The sequence below is a fragment of the Rhinatrema bivittatum genome, chromosome 10 (genome assembly GCF_901001135.1).
Source record: "Rhinatrema bivittatum chromosome 10, aRhiBiv1.1, whole genome shotgun sequence".
Classification (NCBI taxonomy): domain Eukaryota; kingdom Metazoa; phylum Chordata; class Amphibia; order Gymnophiona; family Rhinatrematidae; genus Rhinatrema; species Rhinatrema bivittatum.
Window position 1 is genome coordinate 28,112,003 of NC_042624.1, and position 26,061 is coordinate 28,138,063.

Genomic DNA, 26,061 nt, shown 5'->3' on the forward strand with positions numbered 1-26,061 from the left:
TTAAGCACCAAGAGATGAAAACAGAGACCAGGAAAACGTGGCACAAAAATACAGACATAGTCCTAATTATACTGAGTACCACTGGCCTGCTTAAGAAGAATTTCCAAGCATACCTTGATGTGTTGCCTATAAAAATGACCCCCTATGAACTCCACAACTCTTTGGCAGAATGCAAGCACTAATAAGGGCATTAGCAGAAAAGTGGAGAGAGTAAGATCATCCCCAGCATCCCATGGTCTAGAAATGAGGTTCATTCCTGCCCCCTAAAGACACTGGGTGACTACCCCCCCTGCACAGAAGAGCCATGTGACTCTCTCACCTCTTCTTGGTATTTACAGCTCCACATGCACAGAGCAAACTCCTCCCTGTTGAAATGATGAGCCACCCCAATGCGATGCAGCTGCGTCCTCTCCCCCCTCCCTTCCTCTCAGACCCGTCTCTCTCAGGCAGCCCAGGACAACTTGCTCCCAGCCCTCCTCAGACTCCGGCAGCCTCTGGTGCATGCAGAAGCCAGTCCTGCCCAAGATGCATAGGATGGCTTGTGGTGGCCACTGCAGATCCTGACCCTCTCTCACCAAGCAGGCACAGAAGAGCTTGGCACAGAGGATTGCTCTATTTTCCCGGGAAGAGTGAAGATTGTTTGTTTCCTTTCTGGAGCTCCCTGCGAGCCATGAGGGCTCTGTGCTGCCTGCTGCTGCCTCTTATCTGCAGTGTCCCTTTCAGCTGGGGCTCATCTCATGCTGGGGAGAGGGCAAAACCGACAGTTCAGACCCCAGGGCAGGTATCCCCTGAGCTAGATGAAGAAATGCTGGAGAACGAGGCCGACAATCAGGAAAACATTTTAACACAGGTAAATGAGCTTTGCACTCACAGCTGGATTACAAACCTCCTTGGGGTTGCAAGGACTCCCAGTCACTGGAAATGGTCCCTTGCAGCAGTGTCCTGGGATATACGGACTCAGCATAGCACACTGACATCAGGGCTAACAATCACCGTCCCTGGACTACAGTGGGGCCAAGAAGCTGAGGTGGTAATTAATGTGATGGAAAGGCTCTCCTCGGGGAAGCAGCAGGGAGTGTGCTGGGGGGATTGGTTCCCGGGGCCAGGAGGAATGCAGGGCTTAGAGCTCCTGAGGCAAACAGCTGACACTTCCCGTCCCCTTCCTCCTTTACTGGAATGCACCCTCTCTATACCGCTCCAAAGCTATGCAAGAAATCCAGTCTTAGTCCAATAAAAAGGTAGCACCTTATTCATTTATTTTGTTTTGTTTTAAGCTGTTAATCTTTGTTTCTGTGCATTTCTCTTCTTGTGGGAATACTCTGGAGGGATTTCCTCCTCCTGTTTTCTGACTTCTGGTAAAGCAACACCATTTACAAACACATTAATTGGATAAACGAGTTGGTAGTCGAAAGAAACAAAATCATTAAGATTCTCCCTTTTAGTTAACTAGAAGTTGCTGTTAGAAATGAGATTAAGCTAAAACATGTTAGGGCTACTTTCCTCAGGGAATGCTTTGTCATTCTGATTTGTCTCGTTCCTGAGGAGATATTAGTGTTTAAACGTTTTGAGAACCCCTCCCATGCCATGAATGTATGTAAAACGGGATGTTACTGTGCTGATCGTCATCAGTGCCCCGTGCAGGCAGCAAGCAGATACCTGTAAAGCAGGAACAGGGCACGAACCGACAAGAAACAGGCAGTTTGGCGTTTGCTGTAAATTACCCAAAGTGAAACGGATATTTCATGTTTGAGACAGCACTCGAGCCTAGGAAGGGAGCAGATCCCTCGCTGCATGAGGTGGCACAGAGGCGCCTGTTTGATTCCGGAGTGAGATGTCCTCCTAGGAAAAGACCGGAGGATGTGGATGCCCTGCTGCAATGCTCAGCAAAAGGGCTGCAGTCTTGAGATCTGGGAATTGTAAAGCAAGTGTCTTGATTTCAGAGTCTGTCGGAAATAATCTTTTTTTTTTTTTCCCCAGGACAGTTAGTTCTGCTCCCTTACGCTGTGGTATGAGGAAGCAAGGAAATTGAAAACAGGGTCCCTGAATATTGCCATGTAGCACATCAGGGCTTCTGTCAACTATTTTCCAGCAATAGCTGCTCTTTCTGGCTGCTGGTTATATGGGGCAGTGGTCAGATCACAAATCATTATCTGAGGACGCAGTTCACTGTGTCACCTTCAGCATCCCATCACAGCAGGGACAGTGCGGAGTCTGCTACTTACAAATCATTATCTGAGGATGCAGTTCACTGTGTCACCTTCAGCATCCCATCACAGCAGGGACAGTGCGGAGTCTGCTACTTACAAATCATTATCTGAGGACGCAGTTCACTGTGTCACCTTCAGCATCCCATCAGAGCAGGGACAGTGCGGAGTCTGCTACTTACAAATCATTATCTGAGGACGCAGTTCACTGTGTCACCTTCAGCATCCCATCACAGCAGGGACAGTGCGGAGTCTGCTACTTACAAATCATCATCTGAGGACGCAGTTCACTGTGTCACCTTCAGCATCCCATCAGAGCAGGGACAGTGCGGAGTCTGCTACTTACAAATCATCATCTGAGGACGCAGTTCACTGTGTCACCTTCAGCATCCCATCAGAGCAGGGACAGTGCTGAGTCTGCTACTTACAAATCATCATCTGAGGACGCAGTTCACTGTGTCACCTTCAGCATCCCATCAGAGCAGGGACAGTGCTGAGTCTGCTGCTTACAAATCATTATCTGAGGACGCAGTTCACTGTGTCACCTTCAGCATCCCATCAGAGCAGGGACAGTGCTGAGTCTGCTGCTTACAAATCATTATCTGAGGACGCAGTTCACTGTGTCACCTTCAGCATCCCATCACAGCAGGGACAGTGCGGAGTCTGCTACTTACAAATCATTATCTGAGGACGCAGTTCACTGTGTCACCTTCAGCATCCCATCACAGCAGGGACAGTGCGGAGTCTGCTACTTACAAATCATTATCTGAGGACGCAGTTCACTGTGTCACCTTCAGCATCCCACCACAGCAGGGACAGTGCGGAGTCTGCTACTTACAAATCATTATCTGAGGACGCAGTTCACTGTGTCACCTTCAGCATCCCATCACAGCAGGGACAGTGCGGAGTCTGCTACTTACAAATCATTATCTGAGGACGCAGTTCACTGTGTCACCTTCAGCATCCCATCACAGCAGGGACAGTGCGGAGTCTGCTACTTACAAATCATTATCTGAGGACGCAGTTCACTGTGTCACCTTCAGCATCCCATCACAGCAGGGACAGTGCGGAGTCTGCTGCTTACAAATCATCATCTGAGGACGCAGTTCACTGTGTCACCTTCAGCATCCCATCACAGCAGGGACAGTGCGGAGTCTGCTGCTTACAAATCATCATCTGAGGACGCAGTTCACTGTGTCACCTTCAGCATCCCATCACAGCAGGGACAGTGCGGAGTCTGCTGCTTACAAATCATTATCTGAGGACGCAGTTCACTGTGTCACCTTCAGCATCCCATCACAGCAGGGACAGTGCGGAGTCTGCTACTTACAAATCATTATCTGAGGACGCAGTTCACTGTGTCACCTTCAGCATCCCATCACCGCAGGGACAGTGCTGAGTCTGCTACTTACAAATCATTATCTGAGGATGCAGTTCACTGTGTCACCTTCAGCATCCCATCACAGCAGGGACAGTGCGGAGTCTGCTGCTTACAAATCATTATCTGAGGACGCAGTTCACTGTGTCACCTTCAGCATCCCATCACAGCAGGGACAGTGCGGAGTCTGCTGCTTACAAATCATCATCTGAGGACGCAGTTCACTGTGTCACCTTCAGCATCCCATCACCGCAGGGACAGTGTGGAGTCTGCTACTTACAAATCATCATCTGAGGACGCAGTTCACTGTGTCACCTTCAGCATCCCATCACCGCAGGGACAGTGCGGAGTCTGCTGCTTACAAATCATTATCTGAGGACGCAGTTCACTGTCACCTTCAGCATCCCATCACCGCAGGGACAGTGCGGAGTCTGCTACTTACAAATCATCATCTGAGGACGCAGTTCACTGTGTCACCTTCAGCATCCCATCACCGCAGGGACAGTGCGGAGTCTGCTGCTTACAAATCATTATCTGAGGACGCAGTTCACTGTGTCACCTTCAGCATCCCATCACAGCAGGGACAGTGCGGAGTCTGCTGCTTACAAATCATTATCTGAGGACGCAGTTCACTGTGTCACCTTCAGCATCCCATCACCGCAGGGACAGTGCGGAGTCTGCTGCTTACAAATCATTATCTGAGGACGCAGTTCACTGTGTCACCTTCAGCATCCCATCACAGCAGGGACAGTGCGGAGTCTGCTACTTACAAATCATTATCTGAGGACGCAGGTCACTGTGTCACCTTCAGCATCCCATCACCGCAGGGACAGTGCGGAGTCTGCTGCTTACAAATCAGGATGCTCTTCATGCAGAAGGTCCCAAGTCAGATCTTCCATTCCCAGGTAATTTATGGTCCGCAGGAGGTTTCAGTCCATCCTGCCTGCAGCAGTAAGAAGGGTCCTGATCCGCCATGGTGGCCACGTTTGAGGGTCCCCAGCAGTAGCAAGTCACTTCTGGCTGGCCATGACACTGGCGGGCTGCATGTGATGAAGGGAGGGAGGATCCCTGCACCTGGACCCGTCCCCAGTGAAACCATAACATCATAGATTTTAAGATAAGGAAAAACCGAAAAGAACCAAGACATTAAACTCTAGCCGCGAAAGTGTGTTAACATGCTAGTAATGCAAGCGCATTTCTGCATAGGGGCACACGTTGGCCACCTGTAAATTTCAGCACAAGACTTAAAGAGGAGGTTAAAAACATTTTATAAATTTGTGCAAAGGCAGAGCCTTTGTAGGTTGTGAGAACTTTGAAAGGACCCACAAACAACGTTAATAAAATGAGCTCCATCCTTTTCTCCTCAGGAAGGAGGTCTGCCAGATCTTAAAAGCTCACTTACATCATTGCATCGCTTGCTGGCCTGTTAGAAGGTCCTGCGACCGAAAAAGACTCCAATACCAGAACTCTACAGGTCTGTTACTGGGAAACAAATCTTAGAACATAATAATTCCTCAAACCTATAAAATAATCAGAGAAATCTTCACAAAACTGCAGTGCACGTAACAGTACAAGAGTTACATGAAAAGCTAAAATCCAATGAAAAATGAATCCCAAAGGTTTTCTGCAAGTCCGCTGCCAGCAAAAGGATGGGGGAGGAGGGCTGCAGTTGCTGTCTTATATGGATGGAGTGGGAAGAAACGTTACTGGGGATTAGAATGTGGTAGAAATCTCAAAAGGCTTTCCCCCCCCCCCACCCCCTCATTATATTTAATCATGGAAAGACGGCTTGACAAACATTTATTTAATTGATTTTCCGCCTATTCCAGCACATCTGTTCATTGCGTAGTCCAATAAAACCTAACTCAACAAGGGCACCAGACATGAACATTGAGCACAGAGAGGTTCATAGAGCACAGCAGGGGGTAAAGGAAGAACTGAGCCAAGAAATAAGGATTGAGGACCAGCTCAAACTCAGCTGGGGAAGTAAGTGCCTGGCCAGAAATGAATTAGCATGCAGCAGGGAAACTATAACCTCTGCCTTCATGGACAGATTTAGCCCATATGGCTTCCATGGCTGGCAGCTGGGATTTATATTTAATAGTATGGACAGGAATAATGGACAGATTGGATGTGCCAGTTGTCGTTCTCTGCCATCATCTACTCTGAAATTGTTAATTCTACACTGGTTAACCTCACATCAATTCGAGGGAAAATACTGCAAGTCACAAATGAGAATAGGGTTGCACATTTCAGGAGAAGGAATATTTGCTTCAGGAACAGCAGACACTGCCAAACCCAACCTCATTATGTTTTTTTGAGAATGTTAACTGCAAACTTTATATGGGAAATAAGACGTGTGCAGTTCATATTCAATTTTCAATGCTGCTTTTCTAATTATAGAAACTGGGTTCAGGAACACCAATTGTGTGTGGGTAAGGAATTGGCTGAAAGGAAGGCACATTAATGGCAGATTTCTATTGGAAGACGACACGTGGTCCTCAAGGAGCAAATGGGTTCAGTTATATCGTAGGAAGCTTAATGCGCACAACTGTAGAGTAATGCAGCTAAAGTAGAAGAATACACTGGTACAATATACTTTGAATGGTGTCAGTACTTGCTTACAGTAACACAACACAGATCTAGGCATATTAGTTGATAGTAAATATGGAACGAGTGCACAAAGTGAAGGAAAAGCCAAAGCTGGGCAAATGTTGGAAACATATACAAGGCACATCATGCCACATCTGGAATATGGGCTATTCATAGGTTACAAAAATACAAAAAATACCATTATTAGCTAATAAATGTGACATCCTAGCTTACATGTACTGAAAGATTTGTTCAAGCGTCAGCTGTTGTCTATATATAAAATCTAACTTTGGAGAGGGGGATGAATAAAGGGAATTTAATTACAACAAACAAAACAATTTTTATTGTGCAGTATAGTTTTCCTTGCTAGATTGTTCTACAGAATATAAACGGAACGTCCGCTTACTCTGTACAGGACAAGTCCACAGATAAACGATCCATTTCCTACATGTATTTTAGTGCTGATGGCAGTGGACCAAACTGAATACCATCCAAGGATATTAAGAAAGCTTATGAAAGTTCTGGCAGGGTCACTGACAGTCCTACTTAACAATTCTTTGAAGACAGGCAAGTTTCCAGAAGACTGGAGATGAACAGGCATTGTCCTCCTTCATTAATGTGGAAATAAGGAAGAAACTAATAGCGTCAGGCCAGTCAGCCTGGTCTCTGTGGTAGTCGAATTAATGGAGCCACTACTAAAGAACAGGATAGAGAAATAGTTCTGTACAGGAGGCTTGTAAATATGCTGAGCAGCCCAGGGTGATAAAAATGGGTTAGAAATTGATACACAATCAATGTCTCCATTAATTTCACTACCACAGAGATCAGGCTGTCTATCACACAGAAGATAGTGGTAAATGGTGTTCATGGCAAGGAATAAGGGGTCATCAATCGAATGCCTCAAGGATCAGTCCTGTTACAGATTTTTATAAGTGATATTTCATAGGAAATGGTAAGAAAGGTTGCTTTTTTTTAAATAGATAATAGTCAAAATGGAGCAGAAAAAAATAGGAGTAATCTAAGAAAGTTTGAAGAATTATTAGAAAGGGAATGGTTAATAGAACGGAAAATGTCATAATACCTCTATATTGCTCCATGGTGAGACCGCACCTTGAATACTGTGTACAATTCTGGTCGCCGCATCTCAAAAAAGATATAATTGCGATGGAGAAGGTACAGAGAAGGGCAACCAAAATGATAAAGGGGATGGAACAGCTCCCCCATGAGGAAAGGCTAAAGAGGTTAGGACTTTTCAGCTTGGAGAAGAGATGGCTGAGGAGGGGATATGATAGAGGTCTTTAAAATCATGAGAGGTCTTGAACGAGTAGATGTGACTCGGTTATTTACACTTTTGAATAATAGAAGGACTAGGGGGCACTACATGAAGTTAGCATGTAGCACATTTAAGACTAATCGGAGAAAATTCTTTTTCACTCAATGCACAATAAAGCTCTGGAATTTGTTGCCAGAGGATGTGGTTAGTGCAGTTAGTGTAGCTGTGTTTAAAAAAGGTTTGGATAAGTTCTTGGAGGAGAAGTCCATTAATGGCTATTAATCAATTTTACTTAGGGAATAGCCTCTGCTATTAATTGCATCAGTAGCATGGGATCTTCTTAGTGTTTGGGTACTTGCCAGGTTCTTGTGGCCTGATTTGGCCTCTGTTGGAAACAGGATGCTGGGCTTGATGGACCCTTGGTCTGACCCAGCATGGCCATTTCTTATGTTCTAATGGTCAAGAGTTTAGCAAATAAAAGTCAGTATAAAAAAGCACAAAGTATTGCAGTTAGGGCACAGGAATCCAAGAAAGCAGTACTTGATAAGACATGAGATCTAGGGGATGATCATATCTCATAACGTCAAGGTAGCAAAGCAGCACGACAACGCAGTGGTGAGATCCAGAATGCTAGAGTAAGGAAAGGCATTACCAGTAGAAAAAAGGAGGTGATAATACCATTGCACAGGTCTTTAAAGAGATATAGTCTGGATTATTGTATATATTTCTGAAGGCTGTATCACCTGCAGCAAATTCCAGCCCATAGAGCCCTTTAACCTGGCCCGTTTGCCATTTTACAATCTACTTTCTCACCGGTCTGCCAAATGACCCCACAGCTCTGAGGCTATCTCTGGCCCCCGATTTACATAATTGCCAAGGCTCAGTGTTTCACACATCCCGACATGTCATACAATATCTCTGCAAATGATATGTCAGAAGGAGGGCAGGGTCAGCACATACAAAGAGGATAAATATAAGTAAAAATATCAATAATAATGTTATTAGTATAAATCAAGACCAATAAAAATTATATAGATTATACAAATAATACAAATGGCAAATAAATACTGAATAATAAATAAAGATTAACATATTAAAAGGATGGAGAATAAAATCAATAAATTAAATTAAAATTGCATGCAGGTGTATAAATTAGAGACTTAATTTATTATTTAAATCACAGTACCATACATTAAACAAAACAAAATCACCCTAAATGTTGAAAAGAGAGACATTTTTTTAAATCTATTTCCATCGAATGATGTCCCTTCACTTTTCCACCTTGAAGGTGTTGATCTTATAATAGCAACTCAGATCAATAATCCAGGTGTGAGTCTTGATCCCAAACTTTCTCTGAGGTCTCACATCAAGGCAATGGTAAAAATATATTTTTTAAAACTCAGGATGTTACATAATCTTAAGCCTCTGCTCAGTTCATACGATTTCCAGACTCTGACACAAACCTTAGCTCTTTCCATACAAGATTATTGCAATTCAATATATATGTGCCTGTCGTCCAGTGCATTGAGACCCTTACAGATTGCTAAGAATGCGGCAGTTCCTGTCATCGCAGGAGTTAGCATGTGGGATCATATCATGCCAGTGCTATATACACTTCACTGGAAGATCTGGTACAAAGTGGCTGTATTAGAGAGATTTCTGTACAATGTTGAGTCTGCTGTTCTTACTTGTGTTAAAAATTTCAGCAAAAAAAAACAAAAAACAAAGTAGTTATATTAAGAACATAAGAACATAAGAAAATGCCATACTGGGTCAGACCAAGGGTCCATCAAGCCCAACATCCTGTTTTCAACAGTGGCCAATCCAGGCCATAAGAACCTGGCAAGTACCCAAACACTAAGTCTATTCCATGTAACCATTGCTAATGGCAGTGGCTATTCTCTATGTGAACTTAATAGCAGGTAATGGACTTCTCCTCCAAGAACTTATCCAATCCTTTTTTAAACACAGCTATACTAACTGCACTGACCACATCCTCTGGCAACAAATTCCAGAGCTTAATTGTGCGTTGAGTAAAAAAGAACTTTCTCCGATTAGTTTTAAATGTGCCCCTTGCTAACTTCATGGAGTGCCCCCTAGTCTTTCTACTATCCGAAAGAGTAAATAACCGATTCACATCTACCCGTTCTAGACCTCTCATGATTTTAAACACCTCTATCATATCCCCCCTCAGTCGTCTCTTCTCCAAGCTGAAAAGTCCTAACCTCTTTAGTCTTTCCTCGTAGGGAAGTTGTTCCATTCCCCTTATCATTTTGGTAGCCCTTCTCTGTACCTTCTCCATCGCAATTATATCTTTTTTGAGATGCGGTGACCAGAATTGTACACAGTATTCAAGGTGCGGTCTCACCATGGAGCGATACAGATGCATTATGACATTTTCCGTTTTATTCACCATTCCCTTTCTAATAATTCCCAACATTCTGTTTGCTTTTTTGACTGCCGCAGCACACTGAACCAACGATTTCAATGTGTTATCCACTATGACACCTAGATCTCTTTCTTGGGTTGTAGCACCTAATATGGAACCCAACATAGTGTAATTATAGCATGGGTTATTTTTCCCTATATGCATCACCTTGCACTTATCCACATTAAATTTCATCTGCCATTTGGATGCCCAATTTTCCAGTCTCACAAGGTCTTCCTGCAATTTATCACAATCTGCTTGTGATTTAACTACTCTGAACAATTTTGTGTCATCTGCAAATTTGATTATCTCACTCGTCGTATTTCTTTCCAGATCATTTATAAATATATTGAAAAGTAAGGGTTCCAATACAGATCCCTGAGGCACTCCACTGTCCACTCCCTTCCACTGCGAAAATTGTCCATTTAATCCTACTCTCTGTTTCCTGTCTTTTAGCCAGTTTGCAATCCACGAAAGGACATCGCCACCTATCCCATGACTTTTTACTTTTCCTAGAAGCCTCTCATGAGGAACTTTGACAAACGCCTTCTGAAAATCCAAGTATACTACATCTACCGGTTCACCTTTATCCACATGTTTATTAACTCCTTAAAAAAAGTGAAGCAGATTTGTGAGGCAAGACTTGCCCTGGGTAAAGCCATGCTGACTTTGTTCCATTAAACCATGTCTTTCTATATGTTCTATGATTTTGATGTTTAGAACACTTTCCACTATTTTTCCTGGCACTGAAGTCAGGCTAACCGGTCTGTAGTTTCCTGGATCACCCCTGGAGCCCTTTTTAAATATTGGGGTTACATTTGCTATCCTACATGATTTTAATGATAAGTTACAAATTTTTGCTAATAGGTCTGAAATTTCATTTTTTAGTTCCTTCAGAACTCTGGGGTGTATACCATCCGGTCCGGGTGATTTACTACTCTTCAGTTTGTCAATCAGGCCTACCACATCTTCTAGGTTCACCGTGATTTGATTCAGTCCATCTGAATCTTTACCATAAGGTCCTGGATATTAGATCTTCCCCATGCATTTTTACCACTCTGCATATATATAATCATCCTCAGGCCTGAGGCTGGCTTGCCACGCTCTACTAGATGTTCCTTCACCTCGTCAAATGTACCTTGCTGAAATTCACGAGAGAGCTTTTTCAATTGAAGGTCCTTTTCTGTGGAATTCACTCTGTGATCCGTTGCAGGTTATGACGCACTAAGACATTTACAAAGTGTTAAAAACTGTTCTGTGTGGACAAGCATTTGATGTATCAACTCAATAACACCATATGCCTTTCAGTTCTAGTTTATGGCAAAATGCATAAATTGGTGCAGATTTTTAATGAGAACATAAAATTTGCCATATTAGATCAGACCAAAGGTCACTCAAGCCCAGTATCCTGCTTCCATCAGTGGCCAGTACCTGACAGGATCCCAAAAGGTTAATAGATTCCATACTACTTATCCCAGGGACTCCTCCGTGTCTTCCTTCCAGGAACTTGTCCAAACCTTTATAAAACCCATTTACACTAATAGCTTTTACCACATCCTTCATTAACGGAATCCAGAGTTTAATTATGCATTGAGTAACAAAATATTTCACCTGTTTGTCTTAAATGTATTGCCCAGTAACTTCATTGCATGTTCCCTGGTCTTTGCACTTTTTGAAAGAGTAAACAACCGATTCACATTTCTGTTCCAAGCCACTGTTTATAGACCTCTGTCGTATCCCCCTCAGCCGTCTCTTCTCCAAGCTGAAGAGTCCTAACCTCTATAGCCTTTCCTTATAGAGGAATTATTCCATTCCCTGTATCATTTTGCTCGCCCTTCTCTGTACTTTTCTAATTCTGCTGTATCATTTTTTAGCTACTGCACGCAATACTCAAGGTACAATCACACCATGGAGCAAAATAGAGACATTATGATATTCTCTATTTTATTCCCATGCCTTTCCTAATAATTTCTAGCATTTGCTTTGCTTTCTTGGCTATCCCTGCACACTGAGCAGAGGATTTCAACATATTATCCACGTTGACGCCTAGATCCTTTTCCTGGGTAGTGACTCCCAACGTGGAAACTTGCATAATGCAGCTATAATTTGGGTTGCTCTTCCCTACGTGCCTCACTTTGCCCTTGTCCACATTCACTTTCATCTGCCATTTGGATGCCCAGTCTCACAAGGTCCTCCTGCAATTTCTCATAAACCTCTTGTAATTTAGCAACTTTCAATAATTTGGTATCATCAGCACATATCACCGCACTTGTCATTCCCATCTCTAGGTCATTTATAAATATGTTAAAAAGCAGTGGTCCCAGTACAGATTCCTGGGGTGCTCCACTATTCACCTTTCCCCACTGAGAAAACTGCAGGTTGATTGTCCTGTTTTGCATTAAATATTAGTTATCAGACTCTTGTTCTCTTTTCCATACTCGAACAACAAATGAATACAATAATAAATAACAGGTATACATTTTTAAATTCTTCATAAATTAAAAAAAATGCCCATATTAACAACTAAACTTAGATATGCAAAAGTTCAGATTTGCATATTCAAGCATCTTTTTCTTTAAAAAGAACAAAAATATTCTGTTTATTGTTGGCTTTTAAAAAAGGATTTAAATAGTTTTGCCTATGTTCCTGTAAGGATTGCACTTTGATGCACAGTGGTTGGAACTGGAAGTTTATTGAAACGGCTGGGAGGATACAGACAATAGACACACTAAGGTAGATTTATAGAGTTGTGCACATTTAATGGCGCACACACACATTGGCATGCACACATGCGTGCATCGTATAAAATTGGCTACCTGCGTGCACATGCATGCACGATTTTACATCGACGTGCGAATGCCATCTCGATCGCGTAAGGGGGAGAATTTTAGTAGGTAAGTGCGGCGACATGATAGGCCCAGTTCCCAGTTCGCCCCTGTAAAGGAGCAGACTTCCTAAATCCCCTTTTACCCTATCAGCCATGACCCCTAAAACCCCACTGACTAGCATAGATTTTTAAAATATTTACCCGCAGTGCATAGCAGGTTACGCGGTCATCGGATCCCAGCGCACTGACTGGATGCTCCTCCCAGACCCTGCCCCCTTATCACCATACCTTCTTTATTTGCATACTGGGAGATACGCACGTGGCTGCGGCCTCTCAAAATCTGCACGGCCCGGTCACACGTGTATCTCCCGGCTTTCCCGTACTTAGGGCTTTTAAAATTAGCCCTACTGATTCCATTCCTCTACTTCTTGTGTCACCCTCGGCATCCCAGCAAACAAGCAGTAGTTTTGGATCTGGTTCTCTGAAGCAGGATGGGATTGTGAAAGACCTCCAGGCCATAGCAGAACTGATGAAGAGAGATACTCCATAATAGCATTTTAAGATAAGAGGAAAAACAAGATATTAAACTGCAAGCAGGCTGACTTTATGGCTGAGCCCATCTTGCTGGGAAGCAACAATTATTGGAATACACAGGGAGGAAATGTAAAATTTCCTCCCTGTGTATTCCACAGCCGGTTTCAAGTGTTTTAAATTTACACATACATCACTTTGAATAACTGTGTGAACGCTTATAACCCCCTGACAGCCTTCCTTTCTCTGATTAGCTGCTAGGTGACTATGACAAGGTGAAAGCAATCTCCGAGGGCTCTAACTGCCAGTGTAAGTGTGTGGTGAAGCCCCTGAGCAGGAGTGCATGCCACCGCACTCACGATGGGACTTCCAGAGCTGAGGACTCTTACACTGTGGAGACCATAACATCAGGATCAGACTGCAAGTGTGCATGCATTGCCCCTCCCTCTGCGCTGAACCCCTGTGAAGGTGACTTCCGGCTGAAAAGATTACGGGAAACGGAAACCAGTGACCTCAAGGTAAGAGAAAGCAGAATTCTCTTATGTTTAAATGCATTAGGGATCTGACTTTTATCATAGATGTGCATGTGTGAATTCAGACGTCTGTGAAACTCCTGCAGAATTCAGTCACTTGTAGTGTGTTTTTAACAGCCAAACTGGATCAGGCACTCACTCAATGATCCAAGTGCTTGTATTCTCTGCACTCACCCATCCACCCAACCATCCCTTCAAGATTTAATTGGTATAACAGATTTTTGTGTGTTGCCAAAGTAATATATAGGAAAGCAATTTTCAAGTCATTTGCCTGCGATTACGGGCTGTCTGAAAATTGGGTAATGTTTGCTCAAACAAAGAATTTACTTAATTTTACCTGTGAAAAAAGTAACTGGGGTCAGAAGCTGGGTTAGGTCGGGGAGACACCTACATGCATAGTTTTGCACTTTCAAACAACTGCGAGGCAACATATATGCGTGTATATGACCATGTGTAATTTTACCATAGCATTTTATAACCTGCGTGTAATTTTACTATTGTATATTATAATCCCCATGTATATGACTGTGGATAATTTTAACAAAGTATATTATAACCTGCGTGTATATGGCCACGAGTAACTTTACCAAAGTATATTATAACCTGTGTGTATATGGCCGCATATAATTTTACTATAGTATATTATAATCCCCATGTATATGGCCACGTATAATTTTACCAAAGCATTTTATAACCCACATGTATATGGCTGCATGTAATATTACCATATTTTATAACCTGCGTGTAATTTTACTATAGTATATTATAATCCCCGTGTATATGACTGTGGATAATTTTACCATAGTATATTGTAACCTGCGTGTATATGGCCACATGTAACTTTTTACCAAAGTATATTATAACCTGCGTGTATATAACCGTGGATAATTTTACCAAAGTATATTATAACCTGGGTGTATATTGCCACGTGTCACTTTACCAAAGTATATTATAACCTGCGTGTATATAACTGTGGATAATTTTACCAAAGTATATTATAACCTGCGTGTATATGGCCGTGTATAATTTTACCAAAGTATATTATAACCCGCGTGTATATGGCCGCGTATAATTTTACCAAAGTATATTATAACCTGCATGTATATGGCCGTGTATAATTTTGCCATATTATTTTTATAACCTGCGTGTAATTTTACTATAGTATATTACAATCTCCGTGTATATGATCGTGGATAGTTTTACCATACTATATTGTAATCCCTGGGTATATGACTGTGGATAATTTTACCATAGTATATTGTAATCCCCGGGTATATGACCGTGGATAGTTTTATCATAGTATATTATAATCCCCGTGTATATGACCGTGGATAATTTTACCATACTATATTATAATCCCCGTGTATATGACCGTGGATAGTTTTACCATAATATATTATAATCCCCGTGTATATGACCGTGGATAGTTTTACCATAATATATTATAATCCCTGTGTATATGACCTTGGATAATTTTACCATAGTATATTGTAATCCCCGGGTATATCACTGTGGATAGTTTTACCATAGTATATTATAATCCCCGTGTATATGACCGTGGATAATTTTACCATACTATATTGTAATCCCCGTGTATATGACCGTGGATAGTTTTACCATACTATATTGTAATCCCTGGGTATATGACTGTGGATAGTTTTACCAAAGTATATTATAATCCCCGTGTATATGACCTTGGATAATTTTACCAAAGTATATTATAGTCCCAGGGTGTATGACTGTGGATAATTTTGCATAGTATATTATAATCCCCGTGTATATGACCGTGAATAGTTTTACCATAGTATATTATAATCCCAGGGTATATGACTGTGGATAATTTTACCATAGTATATTGTAACCCGCTTGTATATGGCTGTGTGTAATTTTACCATATTATTTTATAACCCGTGCATATATATCCTTACATGTGAATACATGCAATGCATTGAAACCATGTCTATCAATGCATGGAACACACACACTTTTCCTACCTATTTTAAGAATTTATGCGCATATATTTTACATACGAAAGTAAAGTGGGATTTACTTGTGTGAACTGGCCAATTTTAAAACATGGACGCGTCAAGGAAATTACCAGTGTTTCCATAAGTTTGCCCGGTCCTTCTCCAGGTCATCAAAAACTTCTTGGTTCTTCAGCCTGAATGCCCCCAGTTCACCCAAACCTCCTACCCAGTCAGTTCTATATAATAAATGCACTTACACCAGAAATTATCAGGTGCCAAATGTATGTGCATAAATGTCTCTTAAAATAGCAACTTACACCTGTAAGTTAACCCCTCCCGGGAGTGCCCCTAGTCCACCGTTTCCCAACCTTCTCCTGCAGGCACGCCTAGGCAGCTGGGTTTTCAGATATCCATAATGAATATGCATGAGATAGCTTTGCATACATTGAAGATTCCAGATATGCAAATTAATCTCATGCATATTCAGGGTGGAAATCTTGAAAACCCGACTGGCTAGAGGGGTTGGGAAACGCCGAGGGAGAGGAGGGAAACGCTGTGCCGCCAGGGGGAGGGGAGGGAAACGCTGTGCCGCCAGGGGGAGGGGAGGGAAACGCTGCCCTTGACCACCCCTTTTTTATTTGCATATATGTGCACAAAAGTGAAAAGTGCATATTCTCAACTTTTTTAAAATGCAGAACACATGAGTAGGGGCTAATTTTTACATGTGTAATGTTTTGAAAATTCACCCCATTGTGTGTTGCTTTTCAGGGAAAGAATATCCAGAGAGAGCAGATGCAAATGTCTCTGGGTACTTTTTCCCTAGACAATTTTGAGAATTGAGGCAAAGTTCATGGGGAAAAGCAACCGGAAAGCACCTGGCTGCATAGTTTTGAAAATTGCCCCCACAGAGAGAAATTTTGAAAGGGATTCGCACAGGTAAAGGTAGTTTACTGCGTACATCAGGTGTCTGAGCACTGCCCACCTGTGCACATAGATCCACAACCCATGCTCTAGTGCAAGCATTCCCGGAGATGGGATTAGGCTGGGGGAGAAAACCAGGCACACAGTTTTGGATTTTCAAAACTTTGCATGTAGCTTTGGTCAGAAAAAGTATCTGCAGAAAACACAGGTGAAAATCTCTGCGGGAACTTTCCCAGGAGGCCATTTTTCAAATAAAAATCCACTCATACGTTTTCTTTAAAAACTGGTGCAAAGACCGCAGGTGAAAAGTAACCATGCACTTTGCAATAATGTGGGCAGTTTGAAAATTACCCTTCCTTAATGGGCAATTTTCAAAAGCCAGGTACGCAGATAAATAGACCCACTGCAAAGTGCCCTCAGTGTAGATGGCTAAAAATGCCACAGGAATCAACAACGCTTGTCCTTTTACCTGTGGGGAAACCTGGGCAGGTTCAGAGCATGGCTGCAGCTGGTGAAGGCAACAATGGATAATAGTCAAAACTACGCATCTTCTTCCTCAGAGGAAAAGCACCTGCAGAAAAGTCACGTGCGAAGCTCTGCAGATGGGTTTTCCCTGGGAAATTTTGAAATAGAAAGTGCACGCGTAATTCCCCTTTTGAGAACGAGTACAAACCTGCAGACTTTGCAGCTACTCGCAGTTCTGAAAATTCCCCGTCCCCTCCAGGTGATAACTAAAAGAATTAAAAGTACAAAAGAATAATAAAGAGAATTATAGGATTCTGGCAGTGTGTGCGGTATTACGTTCTGGAAGGATACATTCCTTTTCTCTGTTTTTTTATACTTGATCTGCACAAGAGGGAAAATGTTCTGCCGGTATCACTCGCCCAACAACAGCGTTACCAAGCTCAGTGCCCCTGGAGATCAATTTCTATTTCATTCAGCAGTGCTGACTTCTCCTTTTGCAGCTCTCGTCCATCATAGAGCTGCTGGAAGGAGCCTTCTATGGCCTGGACCTCTTAAAACTGCACGCCGTCACCACCAAGATCATCGGCAGGGTGGACAAGCTGGAAGAGGTGAGACGTTTCTGCTCAGTTTGTAGTATGCAATGCGAAGCAAAATTACCTAAACACTAATGGATGATGTCAGATGATGTCAGAAAAGGGAGTTACGATGTCTGCAGGCACACCCAATGGGAAGTGTCTTATCAGGAGAGGAGAGTTTACATGTCACCCAGGTCACATGGCCTTGGTCCAGACCCCGGGCCTTGTCCCTTCACGTGGCAGGGGCAAGATCTGTTCGGTGCCATTTTGGAAAATGGGGTGTGGGGAGGGCCACTACCTGCCTATTATTTATATAACATCTTTGTGCTCCAGAAAGTGTACAAAGTTAATATAATGAGAATGTGTTGTGTTAAGGTGGTGATTTTCCTCCCAAGGGAAATCCTACAGAGTTGAGTTAATGGAGCAGAGAAGGCTCCAGTGACTGAAGGTTATCTTTTGGTCAGAGGGTGTTACTTACACTTTTTGACAGATAATTTGGTACAGCCCCTATGAGTTTGGGGTTGGGTGAAGGTTATAAAACCCTGACTACATTTGGTCTGGGGCTTCTCCAATGTCACACTGAAAGGAAGGGGACGTAGCTGTCACCCTCTCCAGGGGTGATAGGGGAGAAGCAGGAATTCAGGCACTGTTAGCCGGCATTTGGATGCATGTTTTTGACGCGCTAGCTTTACCCCTTATTCAGTAAGGGGTAATAGCGCGTCCAAAATGCGTGTCCAACCCCCCTGAACCTAAAAGCGCCCGCAACATGCAAATGCATGTTGATGGCCCTATTAGGTATTCCCGCGCGATTCAGTAAGTAAAATGTGCAGCCAAGCCACATATTTTACTTTCAGAAATTAGCACCTACCCAAAGGTAGGCGCTAATTTCTCCGGGCACCGGGAAACTGCTTTTCTGTGCACCCTCTGACTTAATATCATGGCGATATTAAGTCGGAGGTCCCGAAAGTTTAAAAAATTAAAAAAAAATAATAATAATTGAAATAGGCCCACGGCTTGCGGGTTGAAAACCAGACGCTCAATTTTGCCGGCGTCCGGTTTCCGAACCCGTGGCTGTCAGCAGGCTCGAGAACCGACGCCGGCAAAATTGAGCGTCTGCTGTCAAACCCTCTGACAGCCGCCGCTACGGTCCAAAAAGTGCGCTAGGGACACTAGCGCGTCCCTAGCGCCTCTTTTTACCGCCGGGCCTAATTTAAATAAATGTATTTACTGTATCATGCACACAGGAGAGTGTGCTGTGCGCACGCTGGGAGAGCAGGCACTCGCCTGCTTTCCCGTGTTTTTTACTGTATCAGCCCGTTGGTTAGTCAGATAAGTAGCTCCACTCTGGACCTCCCATCCCACCCACCAGTTAGCTGGCTGTTTAGCCAGTTCAATAGTTAGTCAGCTAAGTGGTGGCCACTCACCGCATCACTTAGCTGGATGTCCAAGTTTATTCAGCTGAGTAGTGCTGAATATGGATCTCTTAGATGTTAGGCAGAAGAATCAGAGACAAGTATTTTTTTTTGATCCGCATGGGCATGTGTGCACAATCTGGAAAACATTAGCTCCATATGGAACATGTAATTTTGTCTATAAATCCCCACCTCCCAGTATTTTTCTGCTGAACTATGTACCCTTTGTCTTCCTGTGACACAGCACTGCTCACGCTTTCACTCTGTCTGTACATTGTGTCCTTCCCCCTCTCTCCATTTCTCCCTGTGTGTCTCTGTTCGCATCTCCCTTTCCTGCAATAAACGCTTTTGTATAAATCTGGAACTATTCTGTTTGAGATCAAACAGAAGCCCTGTAGTCAGGGATCAGTCTGATTTATGATGGAGGATGCAGACTCCCCTATGGAAAAATCTTTTGGATTCTGTTCACCTTGGCAGCAAAGAGGCTGGACAAAGTAAACGTGAGGTCTTTCCCCTCTACAAGCAGCATATATACGGCTCGATACAGTAAGGCCGCGGTAAAAACAGTGCAGCAGTGTCAGGCGCACCCTTCCTCCCCGCACGCACAGTTCTCTTCACTAACTCCCCGATACTCTCCTCTAATCGCATGCAAATGCATGCCGCGGCTGTAAAGCGTTAGGGAAGGGTTATGCCCGCGCAACCCATTTTACTGTATAGGCGCTGTAACAGCGCCTATACAGTAACCTGGGTGCGCTGGTGCCTGTCATTTCAAATGACATTTGAAATGACAGGCACCAGGAAGTGTAAAAAAGTGTAAAAAACAAAAAACCTGTGTGTTATATAAAAAAAATAAAACAATTTTAAATACCTGTCGGAGGGCCGTGGGTCTAGGCGGCCGGTGGGCGGCGGGCAGCCATCAGCGGCATCCGGTAGTCCCTTCTCCCTTCCTCCCTCCCTCCCCTGCTTGGATGAGCGCCAAAATCGCACGGGTGGGGCGGCAGCGGGGGGGGGGGGCGGCAGCAGGATCCGGGAGCGGCGGGTAGGCAGCAGCGGGGTCCGGGGGGGCAGCGGCAGCAGGATCCAGGGGTGGCAGCGAGATCCGGGGAGCGAGTAGCGGCAGCGTGTTCGATCGGGCAGGCAGGTAGGTGGCAAAATAAAGATGGCCGCCTGCACGGGAAAATCGTGCAATTGGCCGCTGAAGACGTGACGTCACACCCCGTGACGCCAAACGTCGTGACGTCACGTCTTCAGCGGCCAATTGCACGATTTTCCCGTGCAGGTGGCCATCTTTATTTTGCCACCTACCTGCCTGCCCGATCTAATACGCTGCCACTACTCGCTCCCCGGATCTCGCTGCCGCCCCTGGATCCTGCTGCCGCTGCCCCCCGGACCCCGCTGCCGCTGCCCCCCCGGACCCCGCTGCCGCCTACCCGCCGCTCCCGGATCCTGCTGCCGCCCCCCCCCCCCCTCCGCTGCCGACCCGCCCGTGCGATTTTGGCGCTCATCCAGGCAGGGGAGGGAGGAAGGGAGAAGGGACTACCGGATGCCGCTGATGGCTGCCCGCCACCCACCAGCCGCCTGGACCCACGGCCCTCTGACAGGTATTTAAAATTGTTTTATTTTTTTATATAACACACAGGTTTTTTGTTTTTAACACTTTTTACACTTTTTACACTTACCATAGCAGGCCCGAGCCTTGCTACTTTTTCGTTTGTTTTTTTTTTTTGCTTCGGGAGGAGGGGACCGGACGGGGCTGCAGGAGACCGGACGGACCAGGGCGGGTAAGCAATGTTTTTACACAGGGCCGGTGCAAGGGTATTAGGCACCCTAGGCGAAACGTCAGCTATGCCGCCCCCCCCCCCCCCCACACACACACACAATTAACTTACATTGTGCATTAATGAAAATAACGAAGTCTGTATTTATAACAGAACACTTATTTGACATTTTTATGCCATGTAAACCATTGAGATGATTTGTCTTATCGACGGTATAGAAACTCTTTTATAAATAAATAAATAAAAATAAATTAAACATAAACCAAAGCTATACTTGTTGCTCAAACAAAAAAAGCAGACACATCACATAATATTAAATAATTAAAATGGCAGTCAATCAAGAAAAATAAACTTAAAAAGCCATCTTTACTTACCCCCTCCAGCAGCTCTCTTACTCCTCTTCCATGCAGGCTGTAGCACACACCAGAAGCAGCAGTAGTGGCTAAGCTCTATACTCATGGTCCTCTTCCTTAATGCCCATGTCTCTCACACACACACACCATATCAGTCATGCCCCCATGACCAGTTTCTGTCTCTCACACACCAATCATCTCCCAAACAGTCTTTGGCACACACACACCAGTCACCTTCCTGAACAGTTTCTCTCATGCCATACACACACAGGCTTCCCACTCCTGTGTTCCACTTACATATATGGGCTTCTCACTCTCATAATCACTTTCTTTCTCACACACATACCCAGAGTTCTCACTTCCATGCTTTTTCTCTCTTTCACACACACACACACACACATCTCACACATCAGTCATCTCCTTGAGCAGTCACTTTCATTGTCTCTCACATATACACATACATCAGCTCTCTGACCAGTTTCAATCACACACACATGCTCTCCATCAAATACATTCTCTCACTTACACACAGACTCTCAATCACACGCAGGCAGGCAGGCAGGCAGGCTGGCTGCTTCTCCCTCTTTCTCTCACTCACTTCCTCCCCCCCCCCCCCCCAGCACAAACGGTAGCTGCTCCTCCTCCTCCAGCCCCTGCAGGCCAAGAAGGAAGAATCCCATCAGCCGCAGGAGGCTCGTGCTGCTCTCTCCTTTCCCGATTACCGGCTGCTTCAGTTGCTCGGGGGCCGATGCTGCTGTCGCCGCTATTTTTTCACGCAGCACTTCTCTTTCTTCCTGCGCATCACTTCCTGTTCCGGTTCAAAGGGGGGGGGGGGGGCGGGAAGAAGACCAGCCGCGGATGCAACAGCTTTTTTTTTTTTTTTTTTTGCACCGCTGCCGTTCCCGCTGGGCTTGAACGTGCTGATAGCCCGGCGGCAACGGCAGCAGGGAAGAAAGAGCAGCGGGAGGGACCGGGAGCCACGCGAACCGCTGGGGGAGGTCAGATGGGTCTTTTGGGGCGGGCTGCCGGCAGCGGCTGTTTTATTTTTATCGGGGGGGGGGGGGCGGCGGCTCTCTTAATTTTACCGGGGCAGTGCCGCCCCCGGGAAGCTGGCGCCCTAGGCGACCACCTAGTTCGCCTAGTGCTTCCGCCGGCCCTGTTTTTACACTACACTACACTACACTAACTCCTACTAGGGGGAGGCGGTAAACTAGCAGGTTAAGGCCGCGGCAGAACAGCGGGTTACGGAGGAGATAATATCAGCGCCCGTTACAGTATCGCAGGGGAATAGCTAATTCCTTCATTATACAGCTTTTTCGTTCATTTACATGCTGGGTGCGGAAAGGGTTTAGGAAAGGGTTTAGGAAGCGCTAAGGACGCGTGAAACTGGAGACTGTATCGCTGGATGGCCTTACTCGTCTGTATTGTGCGCTCCCAGCACGTTACAGACCGAGAATCTTTAACTCAACGTTACTGTATCGACCTGATAGTGAGCACCCGAAGCACGGAGGAGAGATTATTTATCTCTTCCCCACGTTTTCCCTAACCTTGTTATATAGCCCTACCTACCCACCCAGATGGTCTTCCCAGGTGACACTGGCTCTGGCTTCCCTTGTTTGTAGAACGCTGAAAGGGGACGTCTCCTCACTAGCATTACTATGCCGAGGAAATGCATTATTTAAAAGATTTATAGCCCGCATCCTGAAGGGGTATAATTTAGCACATACATAAAAAACGGAAACAGGAAGGTAACATAAAATAAAACAGTGTAAAAGTTAACAAAAATGAAAAATATATCAAGTGATACCTTTTTATTGGACTAACTTAATACATTTGACCTGCTAATAATCTTTTCCTTGGGTCAGAATAGAATGAGCAAAAAATAAGCCACGAGGCACCTGAGTCCAGCCAGCCCAGAACACAGGTTTCCTGTATTGCAGCACCGACCCAGGATGTTTGTCAAGTATCAATGTATACATCAAGACACGGGGATCAGACAATCAGATGCACTTGTTATCTTGTGTTATAGGGGGAGGGCCTTTTCATGGCTATTTTAGTCCTGCGTTTTGAAAGGGAAATTACCTGCCCAGTTCCATTTAAAAATCCCTTCCCCAGCTGGGGATAAAGGTACCTGCAAGTTTTGTAGGTGCAAACGCCCCATTGGGAAGTAAATGCAAAGAATAAAAAATAAACTCCTCACGCATATTTCGCTAGGATGGCCCCAGCATTGCCCTGCTCTCGGCATCGCTCTGTTTTCTCTGAAGGGAAAAGTATGCACGCTGTACTTCCCCCGTCCTGCTGGGGGAGAGCAGGTTTTTCAAAGGCAGTAAACACCTCTTTACCTGCAGAAATCCCTTTGAAGATTGTCCCCAGAATTCACAAATGTCTGTTTCTGTGTCTGTCTATCATGCTTTTGGGGGGGAATTCTAGAAGAAATTAATGTGGAAATGCAGCACACCTATAGAAGTTTGCTTGTTAGTTATGGCCCGGACACTTTTCCACATGTCATGGCCTGGGTTAAGGAATCCATAAATTGAAATAAATACTAAAGATATCAATGTCAAGAGTGGTATCAGTGAAATAACTGTGCCTAAATTAGAATCTACAGTCTCTTGCCTCACAATGAGCTTCAAGTTAACTCATAAAAGGCACTGGGATATAATCATTTACCACCTTAACAATTTTTAATTTTAATTTTGCGTTTTGAACGAATGTGCAATCCGCAACGCATAAGTCCCTGTTCGTTTGATTCGTGGGTTCACGAAACGCATGGCGATCCCCCACAAATGAAACATACCATATTAGTTTCATTCTTTTGGTTCGCAGTGATTTCTTAGTGGCCGTTTGAAATAGGAGAAGGCCATGTGGGAGAATCCAAGGCAAAAACCAGCCCTTTCCTGTGAGTCATAAGTGATCTCACAGCCCTGTCATAGAGTGGGTCAGACAGGTTGGCAAGGAGATGAGAATGCAACCTATCAGAGCTAAGTATTTTTTTTAATGCAGCCAATCGCCGTTCTCACTCAGTGCTCTGTGATTCTGTTCATGATGACGCTGTACTATTTATACCTTAAGCACGCGGCATGCCACGCACTTTCTTTTCGGGTGTTGTCTGAGGAGGTGGCTTTACTCAGAGCTAGTCTGAGTGTCTCAAATCTGTATTCAATTGCTAGCTACTTTGATAGAATTTTCCATTGAAAAATATATTTGTTCGTTTCTGTTGCTGTGCCAGCCAGGCTTTTTTTTGACTGCACTTATTTTATTGAACTCAGACTGTCTCTCCCAATGAGACAAGCTGCCAGCAGTGGCATTTTGCTGTGGATCTTACCCCCTGGGGTAGGTTGCAGGCAGGGGTGGGTGGGAGATAGTGTGAGAGTTGCAGTGGCTGTCTGGGAGTTGGTATTTTCAAACAAGAAACATCACTGTAGGAATTGGGCTTGCTCAGGCTTCCAGTCTTTTCTGTGTGTGTAGTGTTCCACACTCACATAATTGCTACAGAGGTGTTCAGTCACCAATAAAGAAATAATTCTTTTAATTGAAATCCCTAGTAGGCAGTGAGATTAAATCAATGATGTCAGGGAAAGCTAGACTTGGTCGAATGATTGGGACTGGCAGAGGAGGCACTTCAAAAGGCAGTGCCAGTCCCCCATTAAAGTTAAAAAGGGAGCTGTTCCATTCTAAAATCTCTGGAGGGGCAGGTAGTTCCATTTGGAAAAAAATGAAATTTAAAGATGATGTACCACCACTACCTGTTTCTGACCCTGTTGTTTTGGAGGTGAGGGAAGGGGAGGCTGAGTCATGCAAGATAAAAGGGTGAGACCCAAAAGCAGCAGTGTGACAGCAGACTCTAGTTAGCGCTGAAAATGTAGCGCAGACACTGGTTGCTTCTGATTCTGATGAAGACTCATCTTGTGTGCGATTCTCATCATCAGAAATGGAAGAAGTAATAGTTGAAGAAGGTTTAGGAAGATTAGTTAGTTCTGTCTTAGCCTCCACTTCAGTGCTGCAGGGGAGAGATGAAACTGATGATGATGAGGAGGAAGAGCAGTCAGCGCAGGCACAGAGTGTGACTGATGCCCTTGTCATTGCTTCTCAAGGTGCACCCACTACTTCAACTCCAGTGCCAGCATCCACCCCGAAGGCTATAGAGAAGGGATCACGAAATAAATCTGTGATCTGGAGCCACTTTAAAGTGACGGAGGACCCGCATTTTGCTCAGTGTAATTACTGTGCCAGGGCTATTAGCAGAGGCAAGCAAATGGAACATTTAACTAATTTTGGCATGGTGCATCATATGCAGAAGCAACACCCAACAGTACTGCCATCTGGGGATGGTGGCAGTACCAGTCAGGGGACCCCTTTTTCCAGGCAGCATAAAGTGGTTGAAAAGGAGCAGAGTCACCCCCGCCCTCAGCCCCTTCTAGCAGTCAGGTGGCAGGCCAGCAGTCCCCTGCCATGTGTCAGAAGCTACAACCCACTGTGGAGGAAATGGGGTGGTGTTCGGTAACGCTATCCCGGGGAAGGAGACAGGAAGCCTCAAAAGTTGTAACCAGGAGTATTGGGGAAATGATTGCCCTTGATGACCAGCCCTTGCAGGTAGTGGAGAATGTGGGTTTCAAGCATTTGCTGAAGGTCTTAGTTCCAAATTAAAAAGTCCCCTCCAGAACCATATTTAGCAGAAAGGTCATCCCCAGCCTGTAAAAACAGTGTCACAGTCGCATCCAAGCACTGCTAGCTAAGGCAGAGGGGAGTGTGCATTTCACCTGCGATATCTGGACCACCGTGAGTGCTGCACATTCTTACCTCTCCCTGACAGCACACTGGTGG

At 44.5% G+C, this 26,061-nt stretch overlaps 1 protein-coding gene across 1 annotated transcript in view; it reads left to right on the forward strand.

Moving 5' to 3' along the window:
• The first annotated feature begins 456 nt into the window (after positions 1-456).
• OLFML2B (olfactomedin like 2B) overlaps positions 457-26,061 on the forward strand; it is a 91,752-nt gene continuing 66,147 nt past the window's right edge. The window contains exons 1-3 of the mRNA XM_029618144.1: positions 457-850; positions 13,488-13,751; positions 17,620-17,727. Of these exons, the coding sequence (XP_029474004.1) occupies positions 671-850; positions 13,488-13,751; positions 17,620-17,727 (552 nt within the window). The 5' untranslated portion in view covers positions 457-670. The remainder of the gene's footprint in view (positions 851-13,487; positions 13,752-17,619; positions 17,728-26,061) is intronic.